Genomic DNA, 18,648 nt, shown 5'->3' on the forward strand with positions numbered 1-18,648 from the left:
AGTATTCTATTTAAATAAGAAGTTCTGTCTCTTACCACATTTGTTTTTTTTTTTTTTCTTACCACATTTGTTACTGAAAAAGCAAACATACAAATAAACACTGAATGCTCAGCAGAATACCTTGATCTGAGTAGCATTTAATGATTGTTGAATAAATATATATATATGTATAAATATATATATATTATCTAAGAACAAAGTTTTTTTTTTTTTTTTTTTTTTTTTTTTTTATTGGTGTTCAATTTACTAACATACAGAATAACACCCAGTGCCCGTCACCCATTCACTCCCACCACCCGCCCTCCTCCCCTTCCACCACCCCTAGTTCGTTTCCCAGAGTTAGCAGTCTTTACGTTCTGTCTCCCTTTCTGATATTTCCCACACACTTCTTCTCCCTTCCCTTGTTTTCCCTTTCACTATTATTTATATTCCCCAAATGAATGAGAACATATAATGTTTGTCCTTCTCCGACTGACTTACTTCACTCAGCATAATACCCTCCAGTTCCATCCACGTTGAAGCAAATGGTGGGTATTTGTCATTTCTAATAGCTGAGTAATATTCCATTGTATACATAAACCACATCTTCTTTATCCATTCATCTTTCGTTGGACACCGAGGCTCCTTCCACAGTTTGGCTATCGTGGCCATTGCTGCTAGAAACATCGGGGTGCAGGTGTCCCGGCGTTTCATTGCATTTGTATCTTTGGGGTAAATCCCCAACAGTGCAATTGCTGGGTCGTAGGGCAGGTATATTTTTAACTGTTTGAGGAACCTCCACACAGTTTTCCAGAGTGGCTGCACCAGTTCACATTCCCACCAACAGTGTAGGAGGGTTCCCTTTTCTCCGCATCCTCTCCAACATTTGTTGTTTCCTGCCTTGTTAATTTTCCCCATTCTCACTGGTGTGAGGTGGTATCTCATTGTAGTTTTGATTTGTATTTCCCTGATGGCAAGTGATGCAGAGCATTTTCTCATATGCATGTTGGCCATGTCTATGTCTTCCTCTGTGAGATTTCTGTTCATGTCTTTTGCCCATTTCATGATTGGATTGTTTGTTTCTTTGGTGTTGAGTTTAATAAGTTCTTTATAGATCTTGGAAACTAGCCCTTTATCTGATATGTCATTTGTAAATATCTTCTCCCATTCTGTAGGTTGTCTTTGAGTTTTGTTGACTGTATCCTTTGCTGTGCAAAAGCTTCTTATCTTGATGAAGTCCCAATAGTTCATTTTTGCTTTTGTTTCTTTTGCCTTTGTGGATGTATCTTGCAAGAAGTTACTATGGCCGAGTTCAAAAAGGGTGTTGCCTGTGTTCTTCTCTAGGATTTTGATGGAATCTTGTCTCACATTTAGATCTTTCATCCATTTTGAGTTTATCTTTGTGTATGGTGAAAGGGAGTGGTCTAGTTTCATTCTTCTGCATGTGGATGTCCAATTTTCCCAGCACCATTTATTGAAGAGACTGTCTTTCTTCCAATGGATAGTCTTTCCTCCTTTATCGAATATTAGTTGCCCATAAAGTTCAGAGTCCACTTCTGGATTCTCTATTCTGTTCCACTGATCTATGTGTCTGTTTTTGTGCCAGTACCACACTGTCTTGATGACCACAGCTTTGTAGTACAACCTGAAATCTGGCATTGTGATGCCCCCAGATATGGTTTTCTTTTTTAAAATTCCCCTGGCTATTCGGGGTCTTTTCTGATTCCACACAAATCTTAAAATAATTTGTTCTAACTCTCTGAAGAAAGTCCATGGTATTTTGATAGGGATTGCATTAAACGTGTATATTGCCCTGGGTAACATTGACATTTTCACAATATTAATTCTGCCAATCCATGAGCATGGAATATTTTTCCATCTCTTTGTGTCTTCCTCAATTTCTTTCAGAAGTGTTCTATAGTTTTGAGGGTATAGATCCTTTACATCTTTGGTGAGGTTTATTCCTAGGTATCTTATGCTTTTGGGTGCAATTGTAAATGGGATTGACTCCTTAATTTCTCTTTCTTCTGTCTCATTGTTAGTGTATAGAAATGCCACTGACTTCTGGGCATTGATTTTGTATCCTGCCACGCTACCGAATTGCTGTATGAGTTCTAGCAATCTTGGGGTGGAGACTTTTGGGTTTTCTATGTAGAGTATCATGTCATCGGCGAAGAGAGAGAGTTTGACTTCTTCTTTGCCAATTTGAATGCCTTTAATGTCTTTTTGTTGTCTGATTGCTGAGGCTAGGACTTCCAGTACTATGTTGAATAGCAGTGGTGAGAGTGGACATCCCTGTCTTGTTCCTGATCTTAGGGGAAAGGCTCCCAGTGCTTCCCCATTGAGAATGATATTTGCTGTGGGCTTTTCATAGATGGCTTTTAAGATGTCGAGGAATGTTCCCTCTATCCCTACACTTTGAAGAGTTTTGATCAGGAATGGATGCTGTATTTTGTCAAATGCTTTCTCTGCATCCAATGAGAGGATCATATGGTTCTTGGTTTTTCTCTTGCTGATATGATGAATCACATTGATTGTTTTACGGGTGTTGAACCAGCCTTGTGTCCCAGGGATAAATCCTACTTGGTCATGGTGAATAATTTTCTTAATGTACTGTTGGATCCTATTGGCCAGTATCTTGTTGAGAATTTTTGCATCCATGTTCATCAGGGATATTGGTCTGTAATTCTCCTTTTTGGCGGGGTCTTTGTCTGGCTTTGGAATTAAGGTGATGCTGGCTTCATAGAACGAATTTGGAAGTACTCCATCTCTTTCTATCTTTCCAAACAGCTTTAGGAGAATAGGTATGATTTCTTCTTTAAACGTTTGATAAAATTCTCCTGGGAAGCCATCTGGCCCTGGACTCTTGTGTCTTGGGAGGTTTTTGATGACTGCTTCAATTTCCTCCCTGGTTATTGGCCTGTTCAGGTTTTCTATTTCTTCCTGTTCCAGTTTTGGTAGTTTGTGGCTTTCCAGGAATGCGTCCATTTCTTCTAGATTGCCTAATTTATTGGCGTAGAGCTGTTCATAATATGTTTTTAAAATCGTTTGTATTTCCTTGGTGTTGGTAGTGATCTCTCCTTTCTCATTCATGATTTTATTAATTTGAGTCTTCTCTCTCTTCTTTTTAATAAGGCTGGCTAATGGTTTATCTATCTTATTAATTCTTTCAAAGAACCAACTCCTGGTTCTGTTGATCTGTTCCACAGTTCTTCTGGTCTCGATTTCGTTGAGTTCTGCTCGAATCTTTATTATCTCCCTTCTTCTCTTGGGTGTAGGATCTATTTGCTGTTTTTTCTCTAGCTCCTTTATGTGTAAGGTTAGCTTTTGTATTTGAGTTCTTTCCAGTTTTTGAATGGATGCTTGTATTGCGATGTATTTCCCCCTTAGGACTGCTTTTGCTGCATCCCAAAGATTTTGAACGGTTGTATCTTCATTCTCATTAGTTTCCATGAATCTTTTTAATTCTTCCTTAATTTCCTGGTTGACCCTTTTATCTTTTAGCAGGATGGTCCTTAACCTCCATGTGTTTGAGGTCCTTCCAAACTTCTTGTTGTGATTTAGTTCTAATTTCAAGGCATTATGGTCCGAGAATATGCAGGGGACAATCCCAATCTTTTGGTATCGGTTCAGACCCGATTTGTGACCCAATATGTGGTCTATTCTGGAGAAAGTTCCATGTGCGCTTGAGAAGAATGTGTATTCAGTTGAGTTTGGATGTAAAGTTCTGTAGATATCTGTGAAATCCATCTGGTCCAGTGTATCATTTAAAGCTCTCGTTTCTTTGGAGATGTTTTGCTTAGAAGACCTATCAAGTATAGAAAGAGCTAGATTGAAGTCACCAAGTATAAGTGTATTATTATCTAAGTATTTCTTCACTTTGGTTAATAATTGATTTATATATTTGGCAGCTCCCACATTCGGAGCATATATATTGAGGATTGTTAAGTCCTCTTGTTGAATAGATCCTTTAAGTATGATATAGTGTCCCTCTTCATCTCTCACTACAGTCTTTGGGGTAAATTTTAGTTTATCTGATATAAGGATGGCTACCCCTGCTTTCTTTTGAGGACCATTCGAATGGTAAATGGTTCTCCAACCTTTTATTTTCAGGCTGTAGGTGTCCTTCTGTCTAAAATGAGTCTCTTGTAGACAGCAAATAGATGGGTCCTGCTTTTTTATCCAGTCTGAAACCCTGCGCCTTTTGATGGGGTCATTAAGCCCGTTCACATTCAGAGTTACTATTGAGAGATATGAGTTTAGTGTCATCATGATATCTATTCAGTCTTTGTTTTTGTGGACTGTTCCACTGAACTTCTTCTTAAAGGGGAATTTTAAGAGGCCCCCTTAAAATTTCTTGCAGAGCTGGTTTGGAGGTCACATATTCTTTTAGTTGCTGCCTGTCTTGGAAGCTCTTTATCTCTCCTTCCATTTTGAATGAGAGCCTTGCTGGATAAAGTATTCTTGGTTGCATGTTCTTCTCCTTTAGGACCCTGAATATATCCTGCCAGCCCTTTCTGGCCTGCCAGGTCTCTGTGGAGAGGTCTGCTGTTACCCTAATACTCCTCCCCATAAAAGTCAGGGATTTCTTGTCTCTTGCTGCTTTAAGGATCTTCTCCTTATCTTTGGAATTTGCAAGCTTCACAATTAAATGTCGAGGTGTTGAACGGTTTTTATTGATTTTAGGGGGGGATCTCTCTATTTCCTGGATCTGAATGCCTGTTTCCCTTCCCAGATTAGGAAAGTTTTCAGCTAGAATTTGTTCAAATACATATTCTGGCCCTCTGTCCCTTTCGGCGCCCTCGGGAACCCCAATTAAACGTAGGTTTTTCTTCCTCAGGCTGTCGTTTATTTCCCTTAATCTATCTTCATGGTCTTTTAATTGTTTGTCTCTTTTTTCCTCAGTTTCCCTCTTTGCTATCAACTTGTCTTCTAGGTCATTCACTCGTTCTTCCACCTCGTTAACCCTCGTCGTTAGGACTTCTAGTTTGGATTGCATCTCATTCAATTGATTTTTAATTTCTGCCTGATTAGCTCTAAATTCTGCAGTCATGAAGTCTCTTGAGTCCTTTATACTTTTTTCTAGAGCCACCAGTAGCTGTATTATAGTGCTTCTGAATTGGCTTTCTGACATTGAATTGTAATCCAGATTTTGTAACTCTGTGGGAGAGAGGACTGTTTCTGATTCTTTCTTTTGAGGTGAGGTTTTCCTTCTAGTCATTTTGCTCAGTGCAGAGTGGCCCAAAGCAAGTTGTATTGGGAAAAAGAGAAAAAGAGAGGAGAGAAAGAAGGAAAGAAAAGAGAAAGAGAAAAAAAAAAAAAAAAAAAGAAGAAAAAGAGAAAGAAAAAGAAAGGAGAAAAAAAGGGGGGTGGGGGAAGGAAACAAATCAAAAAGCAAAACAAAACAAAAACAAACAAACAAAAAAGAACCACCGGGGAGTATCTTCTGATTCTGTGTACTTTAAGTCCCTTGGCTTCTCCTGGAAGTTGTCCGTCTAGCTGGTGTTCTGGGGGAGGGGCCTGCTGTGCTGATTTTCAGGTGTTAGCAGTTGGGGGAGCTGCTGTGCCCCTGCCTGGTGCAGGGCTCGGTGGGGGTTGTTTACCCCGTGAGGCCGCAGGAGGAACAGCCCCAGTGGCGGGGCAGCTCTGGAAACCTGGATTCAGCTCCGGCAGGAACTCCGTCTGCAGGGCCTGGAGGCTCCGGGCGGGGCCGCTGATCTGCTCAGCTCGGGGCAGGAGCGTCCTTGCTGTCCTGGGCCCTCCCGGCCTCTGCCTGTCCCGGGGGAGGCGGGATCCTGGGCTGTGTCCCGGCGCCCTGTGCTCCGGAGCCTGCGCTGGTGGATTCGCGCTCCCGGGCCGCGCAGCCCCCTCCGCGGAGCCGCCGCCGGAGCCCCTCCGAGCTGCTCCTGGAACCGCGCAGCCCCCTCCGCACGGAGCCTCTTCCTCTGCCCGAGCCCCTCCGAGCTGCTCCCGGGGCCGCGCAGCCCCCTCCGCGGAGCCGCCGCCCGAGCCCCTTCAGCTGCTCCGGGTCCCGCCGGGTCCCGCCGTGCGCGCTGCAGCCCTTAGGGAGCTCGGCGCACTTTCCTGGGCGCGCAGTTGCTGTTACTGTCCCCGGGAGCCCGAGGGCATCCCCGCCCTCCTGGGTCCTGCTCCACCTCCCTGGAGCCCCTTTCCCCCGGGAAGGTCGGTGCAGCTCCTGCGTCTCCGGGACGGGGCTCTCCTGTCCTGGGGACACTCGCCCCGGCCTCAGCCCGGCTCCTCCTGGGCCCCTCCCCCTCGGAGGCCTTTGTTCCTTTACTTCTTTTTCCCCGTCTTCCTACCTTGATAGAAGCGCGAACTCTTCTCACTGTAGCATTCCAGCTGGTCTCTCTTTAAATCTCAGGCCGAATTCATAGATTTTCAGGATAATTTGAAGGTTTTCTAGGTAGTTTGGTGGAGACAGGTGATTTGGGGACCCTACTCTTCCGCCATCTTGCTCCTCCCCTCCTAAGAACAAAGTTTTAAGAATAAATAATAATTGAAGAAGTAATACAAAAACAATCGCCTAATTAACATAAGAAAGACACTGATAATACCTGAGGTCAATTCCTTAAGTAGAAAGAATAATCTGAAGAAGCCATTTGGTTGATCAGCAACATAAAACCGACCAGATTTATCTTCACTGTGTATCAATATGTCTCCCCACCTCAGAATCTGTTTCATTTCCTCCCACTGTTTTATTCCTAAATTGACCAAACTATTACACTGGTATATACTGAAAATATTTATTGGGACTTATTCAAGAAAGAAGTACATTTAATTTAAAATTAGGTGAGCTACAACACTTGTGTATTCTATTGCACGTTCTAGTCAGTGAATAAAAAAAAGTGTATAGATTGGAAAAAAAAGTAAAACTGTCTTTATTTATAGATGACATATTGTATATGTAGAAAATCTTAGGGAGGCTACAAAAAGGGATATTAGGAATGGCAAGTTTAGCAAGGTCTCAGGATACAAGGGCATTATTAAAAAATCAATTTTGTTTCTCTGTATTAACAAACCACTGGAAAGTGAAATTAAAAATACCATTTACAATAGCATAAAAATGCAAAAGAATTAGGGATATTTTAACAAAATATGTACAAGAACTCCACACCGAGGACTACAAAATATTACGGAATGGAATTAAAGAAGACATAACTAAATGGAGAGGTATCTCATTTTCATGGATTGGTAGGCTCAATATTGTTAAGGTATCAATAGTCTCTCAATAAAAATCCCAGCACCTTTTAAAACAATTTTGGTACAAGTGGAAAAGCTAATTCTAAATGTTATTTAGAAATGCAAAGAACTTAGAGTAGCCAAAACAATTTTAACACAGGAAAAGAAACCGGACAACTTAAACTACCTGATTTCAAGATTTTCTCTAGAGCTTCAAAATCAACACAGTGTGGTATTGGAGAAGGACAGACATAAACCCAAGGAACAGAAGAGAATCCAGAAATAAGCCTAAAGATATATATGATCCATAGACTTTATACAGAGGTGTTGACATAAAAGCGATAGTTTTTTTGAGCCAACAGTGCTGGGACAATTGCATATCCATATGCAAAAACATGACCCTCAATCCTTAACTCTTGTATCATACACAAATTAACTTTAAAAAAAGTATTACAGGCCTCAATGTAAGAGCTAAATCTATAAAGTTTCTAGAAAGAAACATAGAAAAAAAAGTCTTTGTGATCTTAAGTTATGGAAAGATTTCTTAGATAGGACACAAAAAACAGGAGCTATAAAAGAAAAATGATAAATTGATTCAATAAAATTAAAACTTCTGCTTTTTAAAAGATAGCCAAGAAAATTAAGAGGTAAGCCACAGCATGGGAAAAAACTTTACAAGCCATAATTGTATTCAGAATAAGAAATTCTTACAACTTAAGATAATTAAAAATGGGCAAAATATTTGAACACTTTCCAAAAGAATATGTATAAATGGCGAAAAAGCATGAAAAGATGCTCAACATCATTAGTAATTAGGGAAATGCAAGTTAAAACCACTTATTAGAATGATCAACATGATAATACCAAGTGTTGGTGAGGATTTGGAGCAATTAGAACTCTTACACACTGCTAGTAGGAATGTAAAATGGTAGAACCACTTCAGAAGAGTTGAGAGGTTCCTTGGAAAGTTAAATTTATGCTCATGTATGATTCAGCAATTGTACTCCTAAGTATTTACTCAAAAGAAAGGAAGATCTATGGGAAGATCCACATAAAGGCTTGCATACAAATGTTTATAGTGGCTGTATCCATAATTCATCGAAGTATAAGAACATGGATGACCATTAACAATGATGGATAAACAAACTGCATGAAACAGTCATACAATGAAATACTGCTCAGTAATAAAAAGGAATGGACAACTAATCACACAACATGGATGAATCTCAAACATTATGCTGAGCAAAAGAAACCAGACCCAAAGAGTACATATATAAGATTCCATTTACATGAAACTCTAGAAAGATCAATGTAAACTTTAGGGACAGAGCAGATGAGGGGTTGTTTGAAGTGAAGGTGTATATGGGAGATCATATGGAGAGAGGCTTAAAGAGAATTGTTACAGATGTAGAAATGTTGCATACTACAAATGACTGTGTGGTGATGGTGATGTGGGGATATACACTTGTGAAACCCTATGAAATGCATACATTTTACTGTACATATATTATACCTTAATAAAGTAGATTTAAATGAAAAAAGCTGAGTGAGGTGAAGTGTTTATAAAGTTGTTTATGAAGTGTATTTTTTTTTTTTAACTCAAGAATATTCTTCCGTTTTGGAAGGGAAGATAGTCTCAATTACGGAGGCAACTCCACAAAGCAATTTAGTGGGTAAAATAGTCATGTGACACTGAACAAGTTAAGTTATTACTGTGTACTGAGCAAGTTTCCTTATCAGTAAAATGAGTGAATTAGGTTAGATGATTTCTTCTGTTCATTCAATAAACATTTATTAAGGCCTGCTATGGGGCAAGCACATTGCCAGGTTCTAGAGATATAAAGCTGAAAAAGAAACCATTTTGGCGCTTAAGGAGTTACAGTGCAAGAAAGACAAGCTAATATGTATGTGATTATGATATAGCTTATGTATACTTAGAGTATGAGAATTCATAAGAAAGCAGTCTTCCCTGATGATGCAACACCTGAGTTGGGTTTTGAGGTACAAGAAAGAGTTTGATAAAGATGGAAGAGAAGGCATTCTAAGCAGAGGGTGCTGTATGGGCAAGGGGCCAAAGTTGAGAGACATACTATGTGTTTAAGGTACTTCAGGTGCTTAGTAGGTCTGGAACAAAGAATTTGTCCTTGTAAGGTCATGGTGCATCTTAAAAAAAGTTGAAGACAAAAAGATTCCTCCAGTTTAAGCTGTGTGTAGACAGGAGTCCTGTACCAAGGATACCCATGTAGTAGTAGATGACCTACAAGGTAAGATAACTATATCTTCACTGAGGATCCTTTCTGAGAGAATGTTTTGGCTCATGTAACAATGCTGTCCAGGGACAGATTGGTAGAATGTGACTCGGGGGATCAACAAGATCGACAGAGCAGCTTTTCACACTTTTCATCTCTAGACTACAGCTCCTGAGCCTATATCCTCTTTTTCCGGTTTCCTGAAAGATTAAACTAAAGTCTTGTAATGAATTTTCATTCGTCCTCATTGGTCTTAGATCTCTGAAGCAATCCCTGTGGCCAAGAGAGATGGTGCATAATGACTGGCTTGACCAGGATCCAGAGGTCCTGGGGTGGAGTCAGCCTCATCTGGAACATAGCGGGCTGGGGTGGAGGTGGGGGCATCTCCAAATAAAAATGAGAGCCTTTGTGGAAGAAGGGATACTAGTAGATACTTAGGAGGAATTACGTTTTAAGAAAACAGATCCCAACAATTTTTAGAACAAGTCAGACGACAAAAACACAAATGGACAAATTCTTTCATCCTCCATACTTAGGACCAGTCAATGAAAACTGACTTTGGAATAAAGATTTAAAAATCAACATATATACAAAACACGGTCACTCAAAACTCTAAGCACCCATATATTAGTGGATCAGCAGTTTTATGAGAACAAAGGAAGGGCGTAATTAATTCCAATTTACAGATGCCAGGGTGTCTTCACAGTAGAGATTTTTTTTAGTTGGGCCTTGAAATATGGAGGTGCTTCTGGCAGAGACCAAGTGCATGGCCATAGCTGGTTGAAGATGAGCAAGTAACCTGGTGAAACTGAGGTACAGGATAATGGGTCAGAGTGGGGCCTAGAAATGGAAAGACCAAGCTGTGGAGAATTTTTCCCACCATGCTATGCTATAGAGCCCGGACTTTTATCCTTCAAGCAATTAGGTATTGTTTAATTTTTAAGCATGGAAGTGACAAAACCGAGCCTGTATTTAGAGAGCTACGGGAATAGGTTAGACAGTTTCTGAGAAGGAGGAAGGAGATAAGGAAGGAGATAAGTATGGGGGAGGGGGGGATAAAGCTAAGTTTTAAAGCAGAAGGCTGAGGGGGTTCAATCTTAATGTTCTTTATCTTGTCTATGGAATAGGAAAAGGGAGTACCTTCTGAGTGTAAGGGGGTGCTATGCAGTTAGCCGGGGTGCTGGGAATTTCAATTAGCCAGAAAGCTGCATTACCAAAACGCTGTCAGAAAGACTGTTCAATAAACTCTTCCATCATATAAAGTCACACATGTTACATTAGTGGGTGAACTGAAATCCAGAAAAGCCGAATACAATTTGCCTGTAGCTTATTTCGCCATAAGTTGCAGACAGAAAGATTATAGGTAACACTCAGGTCCTTGTGACCACTAGCAGGGCATATGGGGGATGTGGTTCAGGCGTTGGTAGGAGGCGGCACAGGAGGCCACAGGAGGGAGGAAGCCAGGGAGGGGCAGTGTGAGGAGTGCAGTAAGAGGCAATGTAGGGAAGACAGCCTGACTGCCCTTGATGCAGTATTTTAACAAGCAGCTAAGAGCAGCACATGGCCCGGAGGGGTTTGTGACAGCAGCATTGTGGAGTGGCTTTGGGGTTCAGATTCAGCACTGCTGGCTGAAGCCACCTGTTTCATGAAAGGATCCGCTATGCCATGTTCCATGTTTCATTTTTTTATAGTCACTGTCTCAAATTATCAAATAAGTCGGACAGATGCTAATGAAGTTAGGCATTCTTCATATATATCTTCTAGCGCTTGGCCTTAAAATGTCGTATTTAAAATTAATTACCAACAACATCTTACATTTGCTTGGTGCTTTGCAGTTAAATCACTTTCAAATATATTTTCTCATTTAGTCTTATTCAACCTGGTAAGGTAAACAAAAACAAATACAATAATTTCCCATTGCCTGTCCTCACACCCTCCACCCCCTCAATTACAGATAAGAGAGATTAAATCATCTAGGGAGTCACAGCTAGGACAAGAACTCTCAGTCTAGAGTTTTCCTACTAGATCACTACATCGCCTTTTAAAAAGGCTGATGAGTATTCTCTTAAGGAAGCCAACAATGGGCGTATCTGTACACAGTTGACTTTAATCATTTAAAACTCTAACAGGGAAGAACGGGAGATAGTAGTGCTTATCTTTGTGATGAATGTGCATTTGCACACACCCAATGGCAAAGCATGTGGTCATAACTGAATCACTTTCAAAAGCAATGAAATGGGGTTTCTTAAGAATCAATTACTGAATAATAAATGATTATTTTGTGTTCAATAAGTACCTGATGAATAAAGCATATAATAAAGATTAGCAAATTAAGAACTAATTCTGTCAAATTTCATCACACTTGCAGTCTTGTGTTAAACCTCAGACATTTCCTAATTTATATATAGTCTTTAAATAAAAAATTCAGGAAACACATTTGGACAAAACTTAATACAATTCCAGGCATTCAGTAAGAGCATCAATCTCTTGATTCAAAGTTGTGTTGAAATGATCAGTATCTTGAATTTGGACTTTTTTTCACATTATATTATTCCGAATTACAGAAATGGTAGGTCTTTAGGAAGAGATATAAAATAAAACCCTTCACTTACAATAAAGACCCAAATGAGACTGAGGCCTCACATAATGTCTTCAGTTCTAAAATGAATGTATATGGTACCTACTTCTGGTTTCTCAGCTGCTCTGCCCTGGAAGTAAATCTTGTTAAACCAAGATTCGGCAAAAGCAGATAAGCTTTTGATTTTTCATTCCCTTCATTGAATCCTTGGGTGTCCTCTTTGCATGCTTCCAAAGTAACAGACTCGCAACAGGCCTCGGCAGTGTCAAGTCTTCTTAAGCAAGAGGCGGAAGGTTGAGTTTGATGGCATCACTCCGTGATGTTCTTTTTTCAGGAAAGTGATGAAGAAGATACTGTCAGGTGGAGACACCTGTATTTGGTCTGCCCCACTGAGACCTTTCAGGGGGAAGTAAAATGGAAAGGGATCTAGAAGATCTCGGATGAGAGAAAAGTCATCAAGAAGACCAAAGTACGCTTGACTTCCATTACCTTTTTCAAATCTTACCACATTCTACTCCACCCCTGGCTCTGAGTGAAGAGCAATTTACAAGACAAAATGATACATTATCTAGAGATAAATTTACAAACTGACATAAGAAAATTGTCCCAGAGGCTACATTACCTCTTCAAGTTTATTACAGTATCTTTCGTTCTTATTGCATATATGGTTACATGCCTTTTACAAGTCAGGAGTATAGAGATACTATGCTCAATTTAGCAGGAATTACGTCTATTGCTTCTCTCTTGAAAATCAGCAGCATGCAGTGCAATATTTGGTGTGCGGAGTTATTGTTTCAAAAAGTGAAAAACTACTTAGGTTTAACTGAAGAGGGAACATGATCTTTATTGGCTTATATGCAAAGTTTAATTTTGGTTTTATGCAGAGTTTGCATAGTTCATGATTATTTTTTAATGAAAAACTAGATGTGTTGTCAGTGACCTTGAAGGAGATCAGGTGACAGTAGCGAACAGAAAAATTTGAAGAAGAGGCATAACTTTTAAAGTAGAAAGGTCAGCAAGAACGGCCTGAAACGAAAAAAACAAAAAGAATTATTAATATCAGTATTCTAACTGGCAAAGGGAAGTCACAACAGAAACACACTGCAATGTAATTCTGGCATTGACACCCTAAGTTTTTCACATGTGTCCTAAATCTGTACTGAAGCTCCACCCTCCCTCCTCTTTTCTGAACATCTTAATGTTACAACATGTGCAAGATGCTCAAACGTGCAGTAGAAAATAACCTTGAGCCTTCTTCAAATATACAAGGTAGCAGGAGTTTATAAGAGGTCTAACATTTCAACTTGCTTCTATAAATAAACGTACATTATGAATCTTGGTCCCGTTATTCTAGTGTGCGGAGTATCTGGCTTCAGGAAATCATTTTGAGATGGAACTAATGTTTATTCAATCGCAAGATGCATAAACATCCTCTTCCCTTTAAACAAAGAATGTAGGCAGCTATTTTAAGGGTAAAATTTAAATTTCTATGAGAGATAGGAAATAGAGTAATATGGTAAGCCACCATTTAATTGAACTGTGTTTCAGGTATAAATTATACTATTGAAAAGAAACCAGTTTTAAAGAATTAACTCATTATTAAAAATAACCAAAAAGCCATGTATCTTTACTCTGTCATCCGAATGCATGTTCTTTAACTCTCTCAACCAGTTTTTCTTTGTTCTAGCAGAATACTGTGGACGTGAACAATAATAAGAAAATCCAACCAAAGCCCCGGTAGTTGCTACTAAAATTACTGGGTATCTTGTTTCCCATAATGGTTATAACGGTTTCCTATAATAATCTTGTTTGTGATTCATTCACAAGAAGATTGTCTTCACCTAATTCAGGAATTCTGAATACCTGATGTTACTTAGCTTGAAACTTATAGTTTTACCCGAGTTAAAAAATTAGGCTATGAGTAATGTGTATCCTATGCATCTGAGACTGAAGTGCCCGAGCCTGGCAATCTCTCAGGAACTATTTCCATCCCATCTGAGTGAAACTTATCCTTACTTCAGCTGCAGCCAGTGATGTCACCTCCATCAGGTTCACTGCTCGGAAAGCAAACACAGCAGCTGCCAGCACTGGAAAAGAATGCACACTATTTCAACTGCTGGCCTACTCATCAGCCTGACAAATTTACTGCTCTGCCCACAACCTACTAGGAGAGCTCAGAACTAGTGCTTTACAGGACTGCACGCACGCATTCTGAGTTAAGGTCTTGTGATGAATGGAAATCATCTCCTCTGGAGGACAGAGTGCCTGATGGCTAGGTAAAATGAATCCCACCGTTTTGGGAAAAGGAAAATTCAGTGCTCTTAAAAGAACCATTTATAAATTGTTTTATTTCATATCTATAACTTACATCATACGGTTTTATTTTATTTAACTTATTTTTCTAAAAGATTTTTTATTTTTTTATTCATGAGAGACAGAGAGAGAGAGAGAGAGAGAGAGAGAGAGAGGCGGAGACACAGAGGGAAAACTAAAAACTAACTCAGCTAAAAACTAACTCAGCTAAAAACTAAACTCAGCTAAACTGCTGAGACACCCGGGATGCCCACATCATACGTTTTTAAATATGAGTAAATAAAAAACAAATATAATAAAAATAAATAAATAAAGGTTTATTTTGATGCAGGTGTTTCTTACTAATGCAATAGGATTCTGGAAAGTTGGGCAGCCCAGGTAGCTCAGCCGTTTAGTGCTGCCTTCAGCCCAGGGTGTGATCCTGGAGACCCGGGATCAAGTCCCACATCGGGCTCTCTGCATGGAGCCTGCCTCTCCCTCTGCCTGTGTCTCTACACCTCTCTCTCTCTGTGTCTCCTGTGGATAAATAAAATCTTTATAAAAAAAAAAAAGGATTCTGGAAAGTTATATGGAGACTATATTTTTATTTAAAAAATTTTTTTGAGACTGTATTTTTAAATATATCAGATGTTTCATATGTATCAAGGTATCCTGATAGAAATGTGCAATATTTTTCTTAAAAATATTTTTATAACATTTTGTTATACTTTTGTATTCTGCATTGACTTTCTTAGAGTGTTCATAAATGGATAGGTCTGTGGGGAGAGCCGCTGTGAACTGATTCTGAAATTTACGTTAATACTGGCTCTAGGAAAAAGAAGTTGAAACTTTGAAAAAATAACTATAGGACACCTTAAAGATCAATAATGTACATAGAATAGAAAGCAATATTTGAGTTTTTGTTTCTATCAATCATATGCATATGACAAGAAAGTAATGCTAATGTGTAATCTTTCTTATTATGTAACCTGACATAAAACCCCACATGAGGGAATGTGTCATCTTGAAAAGTGAAAGGACCCATGTAAGAGGTAGGTATCCTGACAAGGACACAATACTGCTTAAAGATGACTCGACTTCCCTCGTTTATTTATTTTTTTTAATCACCAGTGGTGGTAGTTTCCTTTCTACCCAAAAAGTCCTTGAAATTTAGAAAATAAATGGTACGGAATCTTCAAAATTATTTGAAAGATTGGCTCCCAAATATATGGCATAGCTAATGCAACTATATATATACATTTTTACTATGAGAATATTAATAATAATGCTAATGATATTTTCATACCAACTCCATGAGTCAAGTACCATTGGTGGCCTCATTATATTAAGATGGAAACTGAGGCCCAGTGAGTTTGGAAGCCATGTTCAGAGTCACCCAGGTAGAAAATAGCAGAGTGAGGGGCAGCCTGGGTTGCTCGGTGGTTTAGCGCCATCTTTTGCCCAGGGTGTCATCCTGGAGACCCGGGATCGAGTCATACGTCAGGCTCTCTGCATGGAGCCTCCTTCTCCCTCTGCCTGTGTCTCTGCCTCTCTCTCTCTCTCTCTCTCTGTGTCTCTCATGAATAAATAATACAAATAAAAAAATTTTTTTTTTTTAAAGAAAGAAAATAGCAGAGTGAAAACTTAACCTTGGCTCTGGAGCCAGAGCATTCACCATGTGATGGTTTTATTGAGATTGAAGGTAAATAGTAATGACTCTTCCCTGACATGAAACTCTGGGTGCTTTCCTCTAAATTGTAATCTCTGTTGTCCTTCAGAATGGTTTTCCAGGGATGGCCTGAAGCATGATGCCATGCATCATGATGCTGGGCTCTGACAGGTAGGTGGCTGTGCATGAGGAGTACAAGTCAGCATCCACACCCCTTAATTTCCCCAGAAGGACACTGAATGCAACTAGACCAACCTGGGAAGCAGGCATTTTTCTAGGGTACAACAGATTTTGGACAGTCTGGCAAAAAAAGGCAATCCAACTAGCTAGAGAGGAAAACTCCAAGGGAAGAAAAGATGGTACCAGTAAAACAAAATTTAAAAACTTGGGGATTATTTAATATGTAACAAAGGATACAAGAGGTCAGGGACAAAGAATTTACCTTTTAACTGAAAAGGAGAACACTACTTTAAAGTCACTAAGCTCCTAAATTTATAAGAATATCAAAGAAAATAATTTCTGTGGACCAGAAACTTCTTTATAGATTCCTAATATCTGGAATCATTTTGACAATGGTGACATTTGAGAAGGTAAGGAGTGTGACTGCTACTTCCTTTTTTGTGTATAATTTAACAGAGTTGGTGAAAGCCTGACAGGATGGCCAAATTTTCTGCTGTAGCAGGAAAGAGTTTTACATGGCGGGAAATTGTTTTTCCAAAGGTAGATAAGAGGGGGAAAAAAAGATCAGCTCACTAATTGACCTCAGCATCCAAAATGCTTATGTGCTCATAACCTTTATTTATCTTGGTGTCACATCACAGAAGTTCCTTTGCGTCTGCTTCATGTTTGATTTGCCCAGCCCTTCCGCAGAACACATTTGTTTGCCAAGGAGAAAAGATCTCCACTTTGGGATATTTTCAACTGCAATCACACTTCAAGGGAAATTCAGAAACTCTAATATTTACTTTTGGTCTTTTAAGCTATTCTCATTGAAAAAAAAAAGCTATTCTCATTGCTTTAATTCTAAGCAATTCTATCACAAGCATTAAGACACTTATGCTCTAAACTGTTTTTCAAAAGACCCTAATTAATTCATAATTAAAGCCAGTAATATTTACTAAAAACTTGTAAAGACTATATAATGACTAACTTGGGCAAAAAAGGTGGTCCCAAAATATCCATTCCAAAAAATGTCTGAAATAATAAAAACTAATTTGGGTATATGTACACAAAATGGTTTTCTGTGTAGGTATACCCATGGCTCTTTATCTGAACTCATGGTATGGGAGTTCCCACCAGTCTAGTTCCATTTCTAGATGCTCTATAATTTTCCCTGTTGACTTAAGAAAACACTCAGGGAAAGTGGATGGATACAACAGTGCATATTGTATTTCTACCTATTCATCAGTAACACTTCTATTAATGCTTTGAGCTTGCAGCAGAGTGCCTAGTTTAGAGCAACTACATCATTCAACATTCATTTATTTCTCTCTGACTTCAGTGTGCTGACGGGTGGTAAGTCATAGAATGAGAAAATTTAAACTGGAAGAGGTCTTGAAGATCTTCCAATTCAACATTTCTTTCACAGTGGAAAACCTTAACCTTTGAGTGACAGTTAAAAAGCCCCTTCTAGTTTTGAAAAATCCTCATTATTAGAAAGTACTTTCTTATATTGAACCTCTTTAACATTCTCTAATATCTTTTTGAAATGATACAAAAAACTATATACAACACTCTTCAACAAAACTTAGGACATACCCAGAGGAGGTTTATTTGCTATTTATTTTAAAGTCTAAAATCCTGTTGCCTGAGAAATGGTAACAAAAAACAAGATGTCTTAGCCTGGAAAGTAGAAGCTTTGGGGAATGGTGAAAGTAGAAAAAACATGATGATGACCCTGGTTTAATAGGAGTACATTTTGGCTACGTTGTCAGACAAGGACCAGTGTTCAAACAGAGGATGAGGACTACCTGTCAGACATGTCTAAAAGAGTCAGACCTGGGCAGACTGGGTAGCTCAGCAGTTTAGCACTGCCTTCAGCCCAGGGCCTGATTCTGGAGACCCAGGATCAAGTCCCACATCAGGCTCCCTGCATGAAGCCTGCTTCTCCCTCTGCCTGTGCCTCTGCCTCTCTCTCTCTCTCTCTCTCTGTGTCTCTCATGAATAAATAAATAAAATGAAAGAAAGAAAGGAAAGAAAGGAAAGAAAGGAAAGAAAGGAAAGAAAGAAAGAAAGAAAGAAAGAAAGAAAGAAAGAAAGAAAGAAAGAAAAAGAAAGAAAAAGAAAGAAAACAAGCAAGCCAGACCTGACGACCTCTAGGATCTAGGTTACATGTACTACTGCCATTCAGCTAAGAGAAATGAGGGCAGGCCCTCCTTTCCTAAGTCATATCTGTGTGGGCTTAAAACCCAATTGAGGTAGAAGGATACTAGGATTGTTAACGTCAGTAACTGGTATCTCCAATTGCACCAAGGGTGATGTTTATCTTCATGGCATTTTATTATTACTCTAATTTTCCTTTTTGAAATGCCATACAATTACTCTAGACACCTCAGCACTCAAGAATATGTTAATATGGTACCTAAAGAATCTTCCGCAAGTAAAGGGTCTTTTTCAATTAAACATTATTTCCACAAACCCAGAGACGTGTCCTTACAATGCTATCAATATAAGGTAAGGAA

General features: G+C 39.2%; 1 protein-coding gene across 4 annotated transcripts in view; it reads right to left on the bottom strand.

The window, feature by feature from the left end:
• Positions 1-12,607: 12,607 nt before the first annotated feature.
• The window catches only part of TBC1D19 (TBC1 domain family member 19), a 141,998-nt gene continuing 135,957 nt past the window's right edge, over positions 12,608-18,648 (bottom strand). For all 4 annotated transcript variants that reach the window (XM_049108719.1, XM_025438657.3, XM_025438658.3 and 1 more), the window contains 2 exons: positions 14,023-14,093; positions 12,608-13,032 (listed from right to left, as the gene is read on the bottom strand). In XM_049108719.1, the coding sequence (XP_048964676.1) occupies positions 12,958-13,032; positions 14,023-14,093 (146 nt within the window). In that variant the 3' untranslated portion in view covers positions 12,608-12,957. The remainder of the gene's footprint in view (positions 13,033-14,022; positions 14,094-18,648) is intronic.

This window comes from Canis lupus, chromosome 3 (genome assembly GCF_003254725.2).
Source record: "Canis lupus dingo isolate Sandy chromosome 3, ASM325472v2, whole genome shotgun sequence".
NCBI lineage: Eukaryota > Metazoa > Chordata > Mammalia > Carnivora > Canidae > Canis > Canis lupus.